This window comes from Schistocerca cancellata, chromosome 3, assembly GCF_023864275.1.
Source record: "Schistocerca cancellata isolate TAMUIC-IGC-003103 chromosome 3, iqSchCanc2.1, whole genome shotgun sequence".
In the NCBI taxonomy this organism is placed as follows: Eukaryota; Metazoa; Arthropoda; class Insecta; order Orthoptera; family Acrididae; genus Schistocerca; species Schistocerca cancellata.
In genome coordinates this window covers 922,654,110-922,675,030 of record NC_064628.1, presented here as the reverse complement: position 1 = coordinate 922,675,030, position 20,921 = coordinate 922,654,110, and the positions used below count along the sequence as shown (strand labels likewise).

The window sequence follows — 20,921 nt, the reverse complement described above, 5'->3', positions numbered from 1 at the left end:
GCATGTTATGGGGCGATATTCAGCTGGGTTTGCTGTGTCTGCTTGATCTTTAGGTTTCAGATAGGTTATTCTATGTGCAAGTGTATCAGGGAATGTGTATGGGTCTGCAATGTAACTGTTAAATAATTTAGTTAGATGTGAATGTGTTGAGGTGAACTTCTTTAGCCAGTAATTTGCTATTTTATCATTTCCAGGGGCTTTCCAATTGTGTGTAGAATTAATTGCTCGGGTGACTTCATGTTGCAAAATTATCACTTCAGGCATTTGTGGTATCATCTTGTATGTGTCTGTTTCTGCTTGTATCCACCGTGCATGCCTGTTATGTTGTACCGGGTTTGACCATATGTTGCTCCAGAAGTGTTCCATGTCTGTTATGTTTGGTGGATTGTCTATTTTAATGTGTGTGTTATCTATTGTTTGGTAAAATCTCTTTTGGTTTGTGTTGAATGTTTGGTTTTGTTTCCTTCTATTTTCACTTTTTTTGTATCTTCTAAGTTGTTTTGCCAATGCTTGTAATTTCTGCTTCTTTTCATCTAATTGTTCTATTGCTTCTTGTTGTGAGATTTTACCTAACCTTTTTCGTTTTTTGTCTGATATTTCATTTCTTATAAATTGTGTTAGCTGTCCGATGTCTTTTCTCAGTTTTTCTATTCTGATCTGTAGCCTGTGTTGCCATGCTGGTTTTGTGGGTTTCTTCTGTGTGTTGCTTTGTTCTGATCTCTGCCTAGTGTGTATATTTAGTGTAGTGAGTGCTCCTATATAAACCAGTAGTTGTAACTCTTCCATAGTTGTATTTTCATTTATTTTGTTGTGTATGATTGTGTTGATAGTTTTTATTGTTGTTTCGACTTGTGGGTTATTTGGCGGTCTATGCAAGAATGGTCTAATGTCTGTATTTGTGTCTTTGTATTCTGTATATGTCAGCTGAAATTTCTCTTCTATATCTAACACTTGTCTCTCTTCGTGTTCTATTTGTGCTTGTTCTGGTGGCTGTCTTAAGATTTCGTTTTCCTCTGATTGTCTAATTGATGCGTGTTGGTCTTTGTTTGTTTGCTCTGGGATGTTTGAGTCCATTACTGTATTTTCTTCTTCTTCTTCTGATTGCACATTATTTTGTTCCAGTATTTGTTGTACTTGTTGTTTGATGTTTTCTAATTCTGACTGGGGTATCCTGTTATTTTTTATTATTACACGGATCTGATCAGCTAGTCGTTGTTCTGTTAAAAATTTTAATTCCGGGTATCTGGTAATAAATGTTGTATATACTTGTGATCTGTATCCAGTTGTGTTGGTTCCTAGGTTTGTTGCTTGGTAATAACAGAACATGAGGTGTCGATTAACTTCATCTGACCATCTCATACTCTGTCTTTGTTTTCCTTCTAGGGTGGTTGCAGGCAGCATATCCTGCAAAACACCTCTATTTGGATTTAAATCATTTTCCAGTTGGCTAGCAGTGTCGTTACCATTGTGGGCGGGCATAGGGTTCAAGCGTCGTCCCCGACCATGACGGGGCTTGTCCGAGGCTTCTTTAGTTCTGTCCTGAACCAAGTAATCACACTAAAAGGGGGGTTAGCCCTATTAGTGGTTTGTTCTTTTCGTCGCCTTTTACGACTGGCAGAACATACCGGAGGCCTATTCTTTTCCCGGGCCTCCACGGCAATTATTATTATTATTATTATTATTATTATGTAGTATTCTGCCTAGTGGCGGGTCTGTGTCTTCGTAAGGAGAATTTCTGATGAGTGTTCCCTGTCTTCAGTTTCTTCCTTCAGTCTGCTGTATCTCTTTCCATCTTTCATGTCATCCAAAAGTTGAATTATTCTTCTCCCTGATCGTACCGTTGCTTAATTTTCCCTTCAGTGATACTCTCCGACAATACCTTCACCATGCCAATGGTGCCTCTAGTTCCTTTTCCGTTTCTAAATCCAAACTGGTCCCCTCCTATTACTACTTCAATTTTTTGAGTATGATTATTCTCAAATAATAGTTTGTACTTGGACATTTTACATGTAGATTCTTCTCACAATTCAATTTTGTATGTGTTTCAATCTCTTAAAAGCAGATATTCACATACTTTTTTTAGTAAAATTGAAATTAATTCACACTTAAAATTTTGGAAAGAATCATTAAATTACTTCAGGATTGAAAACGGGATATTGATCATAATAATTTATGAAGTGGTCGTTGCTTTTATTTTCATAATAGTGGAAATGTTTCTGTGCAGTAATAATAAATAAAGTAACAAAACTTATGTCTTTTTACAGTGGTTTGGCTGTGGATCCCAATGTGGTTCTATGTCCATATGAGCTTAGTGGAACATGTCATGATGAAGAGTGTCCTTACCAACATCAGCAGCAGGCTATTCTGTGATTGCCTTCATTTTGTACAAATGCATCCTGTGTCTTTCATACTGTAAATAGTTGTAAGTAGGCTGTACACAGTTACTTTATTTATTTTTGTCATAGATAAATATTACCTGCCTTTGTAGCTTGTAATATTATGTTTTACAAAGTTTTTGGTGGGATATTGGATCTCTTGTGAATGGAAAACAGTAATTATATACATTGATTTTTAATGTTGTTCTCAGTAGTTCTTCAATCAGTTAAAAATAACCTGTTGAACATGTTTGGTGATTGTGAAAAAGCACCTGTAAAGTCAGTACATTGTAGAAGTAAGTGTTCAGTGCTTTAATCTCCAGTATAGAAACCTCTGCTCTGCTATGAAAACTTCAGATGATACTTATTTCCAAGTTAGTAATAGGAGTTAATAACATTGATGTAGAAACAGTGTCCAGAGATGATCTAGAAACCATAAAATACACTGTTCCTCAAACATTATTTGTCCAATGTATCAACTACTATTTAGTTTTTGCACTGCACTTATTACTTTGGAAATTGAATTCAAATGAAATGTAATGCATTTTGGAAAGAGGTCCTACATTTGTGCATTTTATACATTTGGTTGGGTCAGTCAGTATCCTTGGATTGTACACAAAGACTAAAGCTCTATTAGTAGTAGCATATGATCTTCTAGGCTGGTTGGAGCTAAAGACGTCCACATTACCATCTACTGTGCTATACGATTGTTTCCTTCATAGCCCATGTATAATATCGGCATTCTTTGAAGTATCATAGACATGATATATTATAGTGAAATCCAGTTACATCATTTCTTAATGTGGGAAGATGGGAAAAATACTTTCAACTAATTTTTGTAGTGTAAAATTATTTTTTCATTTGTGTCTTCCCTTGTAATGTTAAAAGTACTGTAATCAGATAATATAAAGTGAGCAGAAGTCATTGAACACCTGTTGAACATATTTGGTTATTGTGAAAAGCACCTGTAAAAAAGTCAGTACGTTGTAGAAGTAAGTGTTCAGTGCTTTAATCTCCAGTATAGAATCTTCCACTCATCAGTGATCAATGCTTTCACACTGCAGTGGTTATGATTAATACTTGCTGTATGCTTTGAAATTTGAAGACTAATTTTGTCACCACATAATTGATAGCTTATGTGTATCATGTGAAATAATTAAGGACATGAAAGTCAGCTAAGTTTTAGATTTTTGAGGTTTTATGAACCACTTAAATTTTTTTTGGAACAGTTGAAGATCATGTGTGTGCCTTACACAAACAGTATCATCCCTATCAAATAATCAGAGATTGCAATAAGATCAGTTTGTGAGTTGGCTCCCACCTCCGCCAACTCAAATATTTAAGAAAGATTGTAACCCCAGACAGGTGTTGGTATTAGCACAACAAAGGATGTGGACAGGTTGAATTTTTGAAAAAAAATTTCCTCTGTATATTGTGATTTGGTAACAGCTGTATGCTGTGTGATTGATTTGAAAGAGACTCACTTATTCTCTGAATGACTGCAGGTTCTATGCACACAGTATGTAAAAATGAACATTGCAAATTAGTAATGAAATTACGTCAAAGGTGGCTCAACACCACATCAAAATGTTGCACCTTTTCTGCTAGAATTGCTGAAAAATAGAAGTTGTAATACAATAAATATTGATGTAGACATGTGTTATGATTGATTCATAAGAAAGAAACACATAAATAACTCATAAGCATGTATATTATGAGATTACCTACAGCTACAGATCTTGATGCACATTGCGATAGCTGTAAGCCAAAAGCGAGGTGTGAATGGCCAGCCTTCTAGCTGCCCTCTAAAATATTTGAAGGCTGTGCCTTTTATTAGCAAAGCACAATTGTGGACATGCATATGTTGATACATACATTTGGAAAATGAATTTTTTTAGAAAGGGCTATTACAAGTTTACTGAGGCAAGATAAAGATGACAAAAAGCTTTCTTGCTTGCACCCCCATAGCCACCGCCCCCTCCCTCCTCCCCCCTTGATCTTTCTTTTCGTAGGTGTCTGAAAAACTTCAGTTCTTATCCAGGAATTGCTATGCTAAGAGAGTTGTCAACATAATTTTTTATTGAGGACTGAAATACTTCTGGAATCATCATGGAGTGAAAACGAAAACATCCATAATCGGGGCATTTACTTGCGGCCGACAGCATGATGCATAGAAAGTGTTTCCTCTAACATGATGTTGTAAGTTGTGCCCACACAACACACTGATGTTGATGTTGGTTACAGATTTAAAAATAATAGTGGTCAGTCCATGCAAGTTAAGTTCACTGGAATTTATTTTTTGATTTGATATTCTTATTTTACAGCAGTAAAAACAAAAATGTGTTTGGAACGACATTTTCCATCACTTACGTGCACCATGCCTTTTTTAATCTCACAATTTTCTGAGAAGTGGGTAAGGGATCACATTCCTTGCCCAGAGTATTTGAAATTTCAGATTACGTACTGATTATCAGTATTGTGATACAACATGAAGTTGGCTTCCAGTGATGGTTTCTCTTCTTTCAACACACATACTACAAAAATGCCAACAAAGCTTCTGTGAACCATTCTCCTGAAATCTAAGGAACACCACTGAATATTGTGTTAGGACTTATGTTCAACTGTTGTATGAATTTGCATTTGAGGTGGTGGTGTGGTCATTTTTGATAGAAGCAGCAAAATGTGTGCGCCCAAAAATATCATGTATACTCACAAAGTTCGTCAGTTTGAAGTATGGTGCATGCTACATTAGGTGGGCAAGTCTATCACAGAGTGCCAGACATGTCAGATGTTCATGACTTTTACTCACTTTACATCGTTTTGATGAAAATTAGTTACTTTTCTCTTAGTCTGTTACAGTATCAAAGACTTTGTTCAAATGCATTGTGACATTAAAAACTGCCGCGTTAGTTTATTATGATTTCAGATTGCTGCCATAGTACAATTATTGGAGCCATACCTGTGAGACTGAGAAAGGTCGGTAATATATGTGTCTATTAATATATTAAATACATCTGCCAAGAATTCCATCCAATAATTGCATGCTTTGCTTGTCAACCAGCTTATGAAGGAGTGCTAAAGATCAGTATACATAGCAGTAGACCTACTTTATATACATAACGAGGAATCTGCATAGGTAATACCAGTTTTTGCATTGTCTGAATGATTCTCAAATGTGAAGTACGATTATTGGTTATTCTTTCAGGTTTGTGAGAATTGTACAATTAGTATTTTTTTTTATTGGGATTGATAAGTAAGTTTAGATGTTAAATAAATTGCACACCACTGCATTCTAAAGCAAATCATAGGGATTGGTATCCTGTTTTATAATGGGAATCATAAGTTTGGCTTCATCTTTTGAATAGTCTGATACTAGGCTACAAAAATAAAATAAAATAAATAAATAAATATCTGTTAAAGTTTCTTAATGCTCTCTCCATTGGTGAAGACTTTACCATTTATAGAGCTGTGCTACATGAATGAGATGGGTCTCCAATAAAACATTAGGAGGAGATAAGATAAAATTCCAGTCTTCCTATCCTGCTTTCAAATCCTAAGGGATTTTGATGAATGCTGAAGGTTAATGCCGTGATGGCTCTTTTGTAATGAGGCCTCACTACCTTCTTCATATACAGCACTGGTGTTTAATTGATATGTGGAATGGCTGGCAGGCAAAGCCATGAGACAATGTCTTTCCCCCAAGCTAACAAACAAATATATGTACAGTTGTCTGAAAGCTTAGTGACAGTTTCGCTCATGTTTAATTGGATATCGACCATTCAGTATGTTGACTAAGTGCTGAGTGATTACCTTTACTCCTTCCACTGCATGCTGTACCTCCGTAATTTAATCTAAATGCACAGGACATGTACAGCTGATAATGTGGTACCGAGTGAACTACAAAGATAAGCAAACCTAACAAACATACTTTACTAACATGTTTCATTAGTGAATACAAGGACTGTCCAGAAATAAATTTCCAAGGGGCATTAATTAAAATACCAATAGAGGTGAAAAAAATTATTTGAAAATCTCAAATCTACACTTTTGCCCTCAGGGGACTCATCTTTAAAGCAAGTACATGGCCACCAGCCCATGCAGCACTACTTCCCTTTCCATGCTGCAGGTCCATCTTTCTACTATTTGTTTTCCCTCTCTGCCTTTCTACTGAATGATCTTTTTGCTGCCGATTGTGCTTGGATGTTTGTGTTTTGTGCACTCATTTCCTTACGTTCCAGGCTTCTACACCTTTTCATTATTAATTTTATGGTCCCCTCCTTGGGTTTGACTTGAGACTTTTTTTTCTAAATTTTACAGAAGTGTGGATCATGCAGGGAAGGTTGCCCAATGCGGCGTATATTCCACTTCCAAAACTGGCATTATAGCCGTTCCATTGTGGGGAGTGGTAGCTCCCTTGACCACACAGGGATCGCACTGTTGGTGCCTGAGCTGGAAACTCCGCATGCAAGCCAAGCAATATGTGCCCCTCATGGCTGGGGTCCGGCAACAGTTTATTGGTCAGGTAACTGTTGGTGCGGCTGGGTGGTGCCCATAGGGAGAGCTCCTGTTTGGAGTGGGTGGTACCATGGCTGAAGATTTGCACACTGAGTGAATTAAACTTTTTGTGCTGTTTGCCGCACAGCTCAGGGACAAGATGAGAAATACTCTCCCCATTACTTGGTTTGTTGTAGGACAGAAAGGGGTTCCTTTTTGGCTACAAAGCCTTTCAATTCTTTGAACATGTTGAGGGGAGATTTGGAGAAGTAGGAACAATTTCAAAAATGAAAAGTGGTACCATTCTCATTGCAACTACCAATTGCTCTCCCACTCAGGCACAGGCAACAAACTGGGTGAAATTCCTGTCACTATAACCCCCCATTGCATATGGTACAGGGTTTCACTTTCCATGGATATGTCCTCCTATAGATTGATGGTGAGTTGCGTGCTAAGTTGGAGCAAAGAGATGTGCATTTTGTCTGTTGTGTCCAGTGGTGAGCAAAAGACAACAGAGTGCATAATGGAGACTGCATCTTGGTCTTGGAAGGTGACTCGCTGCCTGAGGTGGACAAAGTGATGGTGTATCACTGTGATGTCAAGCCGTATATTCCTCCTCCCATGTGGTGCTACAAATGCATATGATTTGGGCACACATCTTTGCATTGCAATTCCAACACAGTCTACAGGGATTGTGGCTGACAGTTGCGCATGAATGCTCCTCTGTGTCAGCTGTGGCGAGCACCATTCCTCCTTGTTCACCAGACTGCACCATTTACAAATGCAAGAAGGAAATCCAGGAATGCAAGACTTTTGATTACCTCACATATCAAGAAGCCAATAAGAAATATGATAGCTTACATGTTACGTTATGACAATGACATATGCTACTGCTATGACGATGTTGTCCACTTTACCAACAGTGGCATCGCCCTCCATGTCTTCTACGTCTGGCCAGCAGACAACATCCACTCCCCCTGTTTGCCTCCCATCCCCCTGTAGGAGTGCCCACTACCTGTCCACGGGGGATGTCAGTCCCCAACCCCCAGCCAGAGAAGCAACTCCCTCATCTGGCACTCGTGATGAGGAAGGGATCCCTCAGGATGCTCCCTTCCCAGAACACTGCTGACCTGCAACCGGATACTAGCTGGTGGCTGAAGGAACTGCAGGGTGCAGGTCATAGACTTCACATTCCTTCTCTGTCCCAGAATCCAAGGCAGACAAGCCCTCGCAGAAGGCTAATCATCTGAGGACAGGAAGTAGTCCTCGAAAAAGGGGGAGATTCTGATGGCCTCTGTGTCACCAGATCCTGCATGTTCTGCCTCTGAATCAGAGTCAGCGTTCCTGGTGGCTCCTATGTCCCAGATCCCCAATGCACCTTTATTCAGAACAAGTGTGTATTGGCGGTGTATCATCACGACCAGTGGCAGCAGCTGACACTGAGGCATCAACTGTCTCCTTGGTCCCTTCACGCCCCCACAAGATATTGACAGTGTGGAACTGTAGTGGTTTTTTCCACCACTTGGCTGAGCTACAGCATCTTTTGTGTGCTTCCCCAGTTTTTTGTATCGCCCTCCAGGAACTTGCTTACCCTCTGCAGCTATCGGGGCTCTCTTAAGAACTACACTGACACTGAAAGAGCATCAGGTGGTTTGCACGTACATTCTGGACTCTTATCTACTGCAAGTACATGGCACTCAATGTGACATTGTAGGCTACAACTGTTCATGTGAAGAATCTCTGGAATTTACCATCTGTAATGTGTACCTTCCTCCTGACGATAAAGTTTCCCAGAACATTTTTTCCACACTGTTGTCTCAGCTGCCCGCAATCCTTCGTGGGGTGGAACTGTGGCCACTGGTCATGGTAAAGCTGTCGAAAACTTGATCCCGGAATTCGACCTTTGCCTCATGGGTACTGGTGACCCCACACACTTCAGTGGGATGGATGGTCTCCAAAACTGATTGGGATGCGTCCACCACTGCCATTGCTGTCGGCGCCCCGGCACATGAAGGTACTGGTGCGGTTGTCCAGAGCAGCACTGCAGCCATTCTAATGGCAACTGACTCGGCAGTCCCCTCTTCCTTGAGATCCTCCCATCAGAAGACAGTAACTTGGTGCACCCCCAAGATCTCTGAGGCCTTTAGATTGTAAGTGGGCTCTCCAGTGCCACAAATGACATTAGTTCATGGAGCACCTTGTAACCTTTAAATGGCTCCGTGTCCAGGTCTGTCACCTCTTAAAACGACAGAAACGAGAATGGTGCAAGCATTATGTTGCTGCCATTGGACCATGTACGCCTCCTTTGCAGGTTTGTGTGAAGATTTGACATGTATATGGACACCAGTACTCCATGGGTGTACCTGGTATTATGAATGATGATGTCTACACCGATCCAGACACCATTGCCAAACATTTTGCTTTTCATTATGTTCGAGGCTGTGTGTATGAGATGTGCTCAAGCCCTTATCCCTGCCAGGAGTCCAGGCCCAGACCACATCCGCAGCCAAATGCTCAAACACTCATCAGTGGATTGCCAGTGTCACTTCCTTGTCATTTTTGATCGTATAGAGAGCAAGGGGGCGAGAAAGTGTGATCGTCCCGGTACTGAAACCGGGTAAACACCACCTTGAGAATCACAGGTATTGCCCAATCAGCCTCACTAATGTTCTGTGCAAGTTGCTCGAATGTTTGGTGAGCCAACGGGTGTGTTGGTACCTTGAGTCTCAGTATCGTTTATGTGGGGTACTGCCCACTTGTCGTGTATAGGGTGCCTAAGGGATGCTGTGTTCTCGAAATGCTATACAATAATTCAAGCAAATAACATTAGTAGTTTTATTTCAGTAAAGCAGATTGACAGTACTTAACTTGTATTTACAACAAGTGTCGCAATCAATGGGCAAAATGCAAACAGTAAAGTTCTTTGCTATAGACAGTGTCCAGACAAGCAAAGGATATTGATCACTAATAACTGTTCTGCGAGTGCCGGTCTACAACTGTGCTAATACTGTCCCAATACTCTGAATACTGAGCAGCCGAGGCTGGCAGGAACGGCCCTTATATTTTTCTCTTGTAGAGGCCGCTCCTGTCATGGTGTGGTCCTAATCAGCACACCATTGGCCATCGTCGTGTCACTGCCTTCTCTTCTGTTGCGTTCATCATCTTCATTTCGGCGCTTGTGGTTATGCCAGAACAGTTTGGCTTCGTCCTGTGATCATTCTACTGCTGACAATTTGGTCTGCTGGAGTCCATTATTCAGTCAGCTTTTGCCCGAGGTCAGCATCTTATAGCTGTCTCCTTATACTTGCATAGGGTATAAGACACCACACGGTGTCACCACATCTGTGCTACCCTCCATGAGTGAGATCTCTGTGACCAGCTTCTGACTTTTATCTGGAACTTCTTGTCTCACTATTCTTTCCATGTTCAAATTGGTGCTTCTTACAGGACCCCCCCCCCCCCCCCCCCCCCCATATACAAGAGAACATGGTCCTACAGGGCTCAGTATTGTGTTTCTTTTTCTACTGGCTAACAATGGTCTAACTGCAGCTTTGAGATCCACAGTGCCACCCTCCCTGTATGCTGACAACTTTTGCATCTACTATAGCTCCTCAAGTGTGGGTGTTGCTCAACACTTGCTACAGGGTGCTATATGAAAGATGCAATCCTGGGCTCTCACTCATGACTTCCAGTTTCCCACTGCCAAGAAATGGGTCATGCATTTCTGTCACTGTCATACTGTCCATCCCCAACCAGAACTCTATCTCGAGGACCAAGTGGTCAGTGTAGTGGAGTCGTAACGACTTCTGGGATTGGTCTTCAATGCCCAGTTGACATCGCGTCCCCCGTCAAACTTAAGCAAACATGCTGGTCACAATTTAATACTCTTCACTGTCTGGTAATGCCAGCTGGTGTGCAGACCGCTCTACACTTTCGCGGCTCTACAGCGCTCTGATCTTGTAGTGTCTTGATTATGGGGTGTGGCATATGGCTCAGCATCGCTCTCAGCATTGCGGATGCCGGACCAAATACACCATTGTGAGGTCTGACTTGCGTGAGGTACCTTTCGGACCAGTCTTATGAGCAGTGTATTCGTGGAGGCTGGCATACCTACCCTTCAGATCAGGCGTCAGCAACTACTGCTTAGCTATGCAATACAAATTTGTTATTCCCGTCCTTTCCTGGTATGGAGATCTACCTCTGGCAATAGAGGCCAAGGTCTGGAGTCACGATCATTGTTCACAAGCATTCTCTGCTCTGAACTCATTCTTTACCCACTGTGGCCTCTAGTCAGGGGAGATGTTTACCCTGTTCTCAAATCTGCCTTGACCTCTCCTTTGAACTGAAAGACTCGGTAGACCATATGATTTTTCGTCGCCTGTTCCTGGACATCCTTACACATTTCCGTGCTCACATGTGGTTATACACTGATGACTCTAAAATCAACAGGTGAATTGGTTTTGCCTCAACACATGCAAGATGCAGTGAACTATGCTCCCTGCCAAATGGATGCAGTTCATTCACTGCGGAATTGGTGGCCATTGCTCCAGCCCTCAACCACCTTCATTCTTGCACTGACACATTTTTCTTAATCAACAGTGAATCCTTGAGTAGTTCTCAGGCTGCCAAGTGCTACCCTTGACACCCATTGGTTGTGACTATCCAGGCTCTCTCCACATGATCTCCACCATGCAGCACAGTCGGTCACCTTTGTGTGAACCCCTTGTCTTACTAGGATCTCAAGAAATTAACAAGCTGACTAGCCAAGTTGGCTACCATGATGTCGACTTTGGAATTGGAGGTACAGGAACTGGATCTTTGGTCAGATCTACAGAGACAGTTGTCGGAGGCTTGGAATGTGAATTATTGTGCCGTGGTTTCTCCAGATAAACTGTTAAGCAGAAGTTCACCACACTGTGTGTCATTTTTCCCTTTTTGCTCAACTTTTGCATTTGCATTGGCCACACTTGGGTGGCCCACACTTACTGGACTGCCCTAATTTGGCCACCTTACTGTGAAACCTTAAACTTGCTCACACACTACCTCTGGTGCTAGCGGACAATGCCAAAGCAGCCGATTTGGTTTTATGTTTAACCACAAAAGTGATTTTTACCAATGTCTGTGAGATATGGCACATTAACCTTGCCGGCTGATGGAGGAATCTCAGAGGTGCCCTGTCACCTGCTCTGACCCAAGGGGCCCTATGGCTGCCCTTGCTCAGTAATCCAGCCTGACTCTTGCGCTTCACACCTTCTTAAGTCTTCTTATTCTTTTATATCTATTGTTAGTCGACAGACTCATCGTCATTGGTCTCCCTCCTGATATTTTATCTTGTCCGTGTAGCTAGTTTTCTTGTTGTAATGGAGGGTGTGGAAGCACTGGTTGAATGCAGAGGATGTCCTCCGGCCACATGTCCTGGGGGCCTCCAGCTGCTTTCTGGGCAGGGAAACTTCCCACTTTTACCCTATTGGCCTTTTACTGCTCTTTCCCTTCTACTTGCTTGTATACATGGTTTTATGATTCTCTGATACAGTGGAGTCCATTGGGAATTTGTCTTTTATGCACTTCCTCACTGGGGATTCCTGGCTTTACACACGGAGGATTAAGGCACCAATGATAATGCAGTTTGGTCCCTTCAAGTCCCATCAATCCATCCATCTACACTTTTGCATTACTTTCTCACATGATCTCCATCCAGCTTTAACCGTTTATCTCTGTTTGTTGATTGGTTCTCTGTGCCTGAAATTCCACCACCTTACAGTGCAGCTAGACCATGATAGCATCTAGAAGTTCCTTAATGAAATCAAAAGTACTGTGGTGTAGTACAGTTTTTTATGTGTAGAAAGGAGCAGAAAGTGCTTGGAGTAAAGTCTAGGCAGTAGGATGAATGTGACACTCAGTACGTGAACTTTGTTGAAGAAAATTATGATGCTGCTGTGGCCGGGCTCTAAAGGCAGCAGTATTTTATGTGGAGGTCATTTTTCAACCACTTAAAAGGTGTGCTAAATCAATAAATCTGGAAGCTAATTGTGAAGAAAAGTAATACTGAGGTGTAGATTTAAGATTTTTGGAAATTAATTACATGTAACTAATAGTTTCTGTATAGCCCATTAAAGATTAACAAATTTCTCTCATAATATTTATACATAAAGGATATAAGCTGAACAAGGCAAATGCTGTTTTAGGTTAGCTTGTTATTTTTTGACATTGTGGAGGTGGTTTTGCCATGTTCTTTACCTCAGCTCTAGAAGTGACCAAAGAGGGTCTGGGATGGTATTAGTTAGTAATCTCAAAATGTCAAACATTCATCTGAAAATCTTATTTATAGAGGAAAAATTTTGACTTTTGTACCTACCTGCATTGTCTTAACTACTTGGGAGTATGTGATCAGTATTATTGAGGACAAACTTCTGTCTTATAGGTGAATCAGCATGAAAGACATTGTCCATGTTAAAATTCATTATAGCAAATAGATGTACATACTGAATATATGTTGTTCCTGTGAAAGTTGTTGCAGACAATATTTTACATTTTGTGTGACAACACAGTGATATTGTATAAGTACTTAACAGTGATTATATAAACGTGCTCATGAGGTATTGAAGAGCAAACAGTAGTTGTTGCCCCTTCCCTTCCCAACCCCACCTTTTTTAAAAAGTAATCTTGAGTGAGTTGCAAGCATCCTAAATTTCGTTAATCACCATTAGTTACAAAATTTATTTTCTGCTTAAGTGCACATTATAATACAACAGTGTATTTTGGATCTGTCAGGTCTTATAGGAGTAGACAACTTGCACCACCTGAAGAACCCAACTGGGTCATTCTTCAAAATATTGTACAGAAAAATTAAATTAATAACTTAGTTGATGACGCAAAGGTACACAGTCTATCACAACTAGAAGAAAACTAGGAAAGGCAAACAGCAGGGGCAGTCAGGACATTTGAGCATGGAATGCTCAAATGAGTGTATGTTAAGTCTAATGTAGTTGCTGCCTACATGCAAAGTGTCCACATTGATATTTGAAGGACTTTCACACAACTGCATGCACCGTACAATTCAAGTGAGCGTAAAAGCCAGATGGAGACCTCTGATGGGTACGCGTAACAATATAGCACACATCACCTGGAAAACACAACTGGCTTGGTCATCAAAATATTGTGCAGATAAATGAAATCATAACTTGGCTGAACACCTGAAAGCACACCATTAACTGTTCTCTACTGTGTTGTTGCACAAAGAAAACCAAAATCATCCGTGAGAACAAGGAATTCGAAGTATACTACGTTTCATAGGTTGAAGTGAACCAAGCCTACATCCGTCATAAGCATTCTTTAGATTTTGGGAATGTGCTATGACAATACGTATTATGTATGTGGACGATATGAGGACATTTTTAAGTGCTGTGTGGAAGTGGTAAAGGATAGTCCTGTCCGTTATTAGGCACAATACTAGCCAAGGTTACCTAGTGGTTTTGGAGAAACATGCAGTTCTGTTATGTTTCTAAAGTAATATAGAGACTAACAGTTTCTCACTTGACTAGCTTCTGCACAAGGCAAGTTTCACAACAGACGGATGAAGTCACCACTTCATAAACTAACTTTTAATGAATGTAAAGACCTAGGATGAAAAACACCTCTGGTGAATTAATAGTGATCATTTGTATTGAGCCAAATAGTAAATGTAAGAGCATGGAATGTGAACAGATCAGCTTCCTGTAGTAATTTTAGGGCTCCTATGAATTGTCCCAGAGGATGCATTGGTGCGTGGTGGTGGTGGTGGTGGTGGTCAGCCCGAAGACTGGCTTCCTGCGGGTCTCCACACTTCTCTCTATTCTGTGCAAGTCTCCTAGTATTTGAATAATTACTGCAACCAACATCCATTTCAAAATGTTTGACGTGTTCATTCATTGGTCTCTCTTTACAATTTTTACCCCTCCCTCATCCTGCATTTCCTTCCATTATCCAACCAAAGATTCTTCATGTCTCAGGAGGTGTCCTATCAGCCGATCCCTTCTTTTAGTCAAGTTACGCCATAAATTTATCTCCGCCCCCCCCCCCCCCCCCGCCCCATTTTGATTCAGTACCACCTCATTAGTTATTCGATAAGATTGTATAACATTCAAAAACTTCCTAACACTTAAATTGTAATAGATGTCAATAAATTCCTTTTTGCCTTAAATGTTTTTTTTTTACTATAGCCAGCCTCCATTTTATAACCTCCCTACTTTGGCATCGTTAGTTATTTTCCTGAACGAACAGCAAAACTCAGAGACTACTTTCAGTGTCATTGCTTAATCTAATTTGTACAGTATCACCTGATTTAATTCAGCTACAATCATTTACCTTGCTTCACTTTTGTTAACATTCATGTAACAACCTCTTTCCAAGACACAGTATTCATCACCGCATGTGTTCCTGTTTCTATGCGTTTGGGCGCTGATGACCCTGCTGTTTAGTGCCTGAAAACCTCAAACCACACACACACACACACACACACACACACACACACACAGTATTCATTAATGTGACTTTCTCTTGCAAGTCTTTTGCTATCCCTGACAGAGTTACAGTGTCATCGGCAAACCTCAAATTTTGATTCCTTCTCCCCGACATTGAATTTCCGTTGCAAATTTCTGTTTGATTTCTTTGCTCAGCTTACAGGTTGAATAACATCGAGGAGAGGCTTCACTCCTGTGATGCTCCTTTCTGAACTAGTGTTTCTCTTTCATGGCCTCAGTCTTATAACTTGAGTCTGTTTGTGGTATAAATTGTGGATAACATTTTACCCGTACTGTCTTTAGAATTTCATATGCTGCATCATAATTAACTTCGTCAGAAGCTCCCCCCTGTGGGTCCGGGGGTTAGAAAAGCCCCGAGGTATTGCTGCCTGTCGTAAGAAGTGACTAAAAGGAGTCTCACACCTTTCAACCTTTGTTATGGTCTCCTGTAGGGCTTGACCTCCATTTTTCAAAATGTTCTCGAAGAGCGAGCCAACTGGGGAAGGGCGCCTTACATGGTGCATCGTGTCCATCGTACATTGAGATCTTCAGCCCACTTTCTCGTCGTCGCATTGCAGTCCCGCCCATTCTACATCTCTTGGGCAAGGACATCTTCCTGGGTGCATTTTCCACCATGCACTCTTCAGTGTCACTTTCTGTGCCAACGACCATGGACTTCTTTGAATCTTATATCCAGCACGGTAGCAAGTCCATTGTGGTGGGGCCTGCTATGTATCCTGTTGGTTGTAGCCCCCTGACAACACAGGGATCGCTCTGCTTATGCCCGTGCCATTAACTGCCCACGTTTGCCAAGGAGTAGATGCCCATCACCCTGGGGCATTGGGATTCCCAGCAATGGCCATCCTGTCATGTGGTCTTTGCTGCGGCAGGGTGGTGCCCGTGTGGAAGTCCCCTGGTTGGAGTGGGTAGCATCAGGGCGGATGACACGCCATGAAGCGTAATACATCATCTCTTGCTGTTGGCCCGCTGCCAACAGTCTGAGTTGGCAGTCTTATTTCAGTGGGAAGAACTATGACTCCAAGTCGTTCCCCTCCCTGGTCACACCATGGGAGGGCCACTAGGCTAAGGCTGACAGTGTAGCTTATTCGCCCTGGTACCTCATATGAACACGAGTTGATGGGGAATCTTTCATGCCTCAGTTTTTTGTGGAGCATTTGAAGAAAGGTTGGGGAGCTGGAGGGCTTGTCCAAAATGAGTTATGGGTCAGTTTTGATAAAAACAGCATCCTCTGCCCAGTCACGGGCATTACGCGCTTGAGGCAAGTCGGGGGATGTTTCTGTTACCGTCATGCCTCATAAGTGCTTAAATATGGCCCAGGGTATTATATTCCACAGGGACCTTCTTTTGCACTCTGACGATGAGCTGCGCGCCATTTTAGAGCGGTGAGGTGTTAATTTTGGCCGGCGCGTCCATAGAGTTCCGAGGGATAACAAGGTTGCCACTGGTGCCTTCATCTGGGCCTTCGAGGGTGGCACCTGCCATCTGTGTCAACTGCAGAGAGCATCATTCACCTTGCTCACCAGACTGCAGGATTTTACAGAAAGAGGGGAAAATCATGGAATATAAGACCGTGGACTGACTGACCTACACTGAGGCTAAGAGGAAATTTGAGCGCCTACATCCTGTGGCAATGACCACCTCATATGCTACCACTACGAGAACAGTTATCGCCCCATCAGTTCCTCGAATTCCTGTCACCTCTCAGATCCGGGAGACTACACCTGCCCTCTTGATTGTGGGGGCACTTCTCTCCCTGTTGCTCCTGCACCATCTTCTTCAGAAGCAACCGCCCCCCCCCCCCCCCCCGCCCCCCAACCATTGGGGATTTCAGTCCCCATTTCTGAGCCAGAGAAGTGTAAGGCTTCTTCGGGTCCTCTCGCTAGGAAGGGGTCCCTTGGGTCACTCCCTTCCCAGGTTTCTGCTAGTGGGAAAAATGACACCCGCCAGTGGCTGAAGAGCCCAAAAGCAGCTGGTTGTAGGTATCCATGCTCATCTTCAGTCCTGAGGACTGATTCAGTGAAATCCTCCCAGCCAGGGAAACCCAAGGAACAGTGCGAGAAATCGAAAAAGAATACTTGCGGTGACACCCACAACGCTGCTACCACCAAGCTCTGCTTCTGAGGATGGGGTGGAGATTCTGGCATCCACTGAGGACCTAGATCTCTCCGGACCCTCAGGCACAATGGATATAGACAGCTCAGGCAAAAAGTCGGGTGGCAGCAGGTGACCCTGATGCGTACACTGCCTCATTGAATGTTCCTGTCTCATGATGATGTCATCCTCCAGTGGAATTCCGGCGGATTTTTCCACCGCCTGGCTGAGGTACGGCAACTGGTAAGCTTTACACCTGCTCTCTGCATTGCTCTCCAGGAAACCTGGTTCCCGGCAATGCAGACTCCTGCCCTCTGTGACTATAAGGGATATTACAGGAACTGTAGCGACTATAATAGTATGTCAGGTGGACTTTGTGTTTATGTCCTAAACTCATTCTGTAGTGAAACTGTGCCCCTTCAAACCCCCTCTTCTCAGTTCGACCTCTGCCTCTTAAATACTGGGGCCGCCACACATTTCAGTGTGACTCGAGGTAGTTACTTGGCCATTGATTTATCAATTTGCAGCCCAGGACTTCTTCTATCCATACACTGGAGAGCACATGATGACCTTTGTGGTAGTGACCACTTCCCCATCTTTGTCACTGCCCCGGTCTCAAGCCCACGGACGCCTTCCCAGATGGGCTTTAAACAAGGCAGACTGGGAAACTTTGACCTCTGCTGTCACCACTGAATCTCACTCAAACGGTAACATCGATGTGATAGTTGAGCAGGTGACTACAACAGTAGTTTCTGTGGCAAAAAAACACAATCCCTCGCTCTTTAGGGTGCCCCTGGCGAAAGACAGTCCCTTGGTGGTCGCTGGACGTCGCAGAAGCAATTAAGGAGCGTCGGCGAGCTCTACAGCGGCATAAGTGGCACCCTTCCCTGGAGCACCTCATAGTCTTTAAACAGCTCCATGCTCGTGTTTGCCAACTTATCAAATGATGGAAACAGGAGTGTTGGGAGAGAGATGTCTCGATCATTGGGTGCCGTACATCACCTTCCCAAGTCGGGCCAAAGATCAAACATGTTTTCGGGTACCAGACTCCAACAAGTGTTCCCGGTGTTATCATAAATGGCCTGTTATCTACCGACACAAATGCGGTTGCTGAGCACTTTGCTGGAGCCTCAGTGTCGGCGAATTACCCCCAACCTTTTGCACTCTCAAATGGCAGTTGGAAGGGAAGTCCTCTCATTCACTACGCGGAGAGTCCTATAACGCCCCACTTATGAACTGGGAGCTCCTCAGTGCCCTTGCACATTGCCTCGTCACAGCTCCTGGACCAGATTGGATCCACAGTCTGATGATTAAACATCTCTCTTCAGACTACAAGCGACATCTCCTCATCTTCAACCGGATCTGGTTCAATGGCTTTTTCTATCTCACAAGGAAACCTCCCCATCGCACCCCCCTCAGATTTAGTTATAAGTTGGCACAGTGGATAGGCCTTGAAAAACTGAACACAGATTAATCGAGAAAACAGGAAGAAGTTGTATGGAACTATGAAAAAAATAAGCAAAATATACAAACTGAGTAGTCCATGAGAAGATAGGCAACATCAAGGACAATGTGAGCTTAGGAGCACCGTGGTCCTGTGGTTAGCGTGAGCAGCTGCGGAACGAAAGGTCCTTGGTTCAAGTCTTCCCTCGAGTGAAAAGTTTTAATTTTTTATTTTCAGACAATTATTATCTGTCCGTCCGTCCGTCTGTCCGTCCGATGCGATCACTTTTTTGGGAGTGATTATCACATCCACAAGAAAACCTAAATCGGGCAAGGTAGAAGAATCTTTTTACCCATTTGCCAAGTGTACAAGTTAGGTGGGTCGACAACATATTCCTGTCATGTGACGCACATGCCGTCACCAGTGTCGTATATAATATATCAGACGTGTTTTCCTGTGGAGGAATCGGTTGACCTATGACCTTGCGATCAAATGTTTTCGGTTCCCATTGGAGAGGCACGTCCTTTCGTCTACTAATCGCACGGTTTTGCGGTGCGGTCGAAAAACACAGACACTAAACTTATTACAGTGAACAGAGACGTCAATGAACGAACGGACAGATCATAACTTTGCGAAAATAAAGAAAATAAAATTTTAACTCGAGGGAAGACTTGAACCAAGGACCTCTCATTCCGCAGCTGTTCATGCTAACCACGAGACCACGGCATTCCTAATCTAGTATTGTCCTTGTATTGCTTATGTTGCACATGGACTACTCAGTTTGTATATTTTGCTTTTTTTTCTTAGTTCCACACAACTTCTTCCGGTTTTCTCGATTGATCTTTGTTCAGTTTTTCAAGGCCTATCCACTGTGCCAACTTATAACTAAATCCGAGGGGGGTGCGATGTGGATGTTCCCTTGTCAGTGGCAGGAGAGCACCATCATTCTGGTGCTCAAACCCAGTAAAAACCACTTTATGTGGATAGCTATCAGTCCATCAGCCTCACTAACGTTGTTTGTAAGCTGCTGGAATGTATGGTGTGTTGGCGGTTGGGTTGGGTTGGGTTAGGTCCCAGTCACGATGCCTGCTTGGCTCCATGTCAGGGTGGCTTCCGCCAGGGCCGTGTAAACACTGATAATCATGTGTCCCTAGAGTCTGCCATCTGAACAGCCTTTTCCAGATGCCAACACTTGATTGCTGTCTTTTTTTATTTATGAAAAGCATATGACACGACCTGGCGACATCATATCCTTGCCATATTATATGTGTGGGGTCTCCGAGGCTCACTCCCAATTTTTATCCAGAATTTCCTGTCACTTCATACTTTCCGTGTCCGCGTTGGTGCCTCCCACAGTTTCCCCCATATCCAGGAGAATGGAGTTTTCCAGGCCTATGTATTGAGTGTGTGTCTATTTTTAGTGGCTACTAATGGTCTAGCAGCAGCTGTAAGGCTGTCCTCCTCATCTTCTCTGTATGCAGACGACTTTTGCATTTTGTACTGCTCCACCAGTACTGTTGTTGCGGAGCGGTGCCTGTAGGGAGCCACCCACAAGGTGCAGTCATCCAGTTGTCAGCCGCAAAGTCGTGTCTCATGCACTTCTGTTGGCGTCGTACCAGAACCAGAGCTTTACCTTAATGACAATCCACTAACTGTAGTGGAGACAGACTGGTTCTTAAGACTGGTTGATGATGCCTGATTGACTTGGCTTCCTCACCTTTGTCAGCTTAAGCAGAAGTGCTGGCAGGAATTAAATACCCTCTGCTGCCTGCGCAACACCAACTAGGGTGCAGATGGCTCTACTCTGCTGCAGCTCTACGGAGCCCTTGTTCAATTGACTATGGGAGTGTTGTTTATGGGTTGGCGGCACCCTCAGCGTTGCGTTTACTTGACCCAGTGCACCACTGTGGCATTTGCCTAGGGACAGGAGCTTTTAGAATGAGTCCGGCGACCAGTGACCTAGTGGAGCCCTAAGTCCCTCCATTGCAGATCCAACAT

The 20,921-nt window shown here is 42.9% G+C and overlaps 1 protein-coding gene across 1 annotated transcript in view; it reads left to right on the top strand.

The window, feature by feature from the left end:
• The window catches only part of LOC126175999 (uncharacterized), an 86,939-nt gene that overhangs the window by 47,634 nt on the left and 18,384 nt on the right, over window positions 1-20,921 (top strand). The window contains exons 5-6 of the mRNA XM_049923113.1: window positions 2,265-2,422; window positions 5,286-5,351. Of these exons, the coding sequence (XP_049779070.1) occupies window positions 2,265-2,370 (106 nt within the window). The 3' untranslated portion in view covers window positions 2,371-2,422; window positions 5,286-5,351. The remainder of the gene's footprint in view (window positions 1-2,264; window positions 2,423-5,285; window positions 5,352-20,921) is intronic.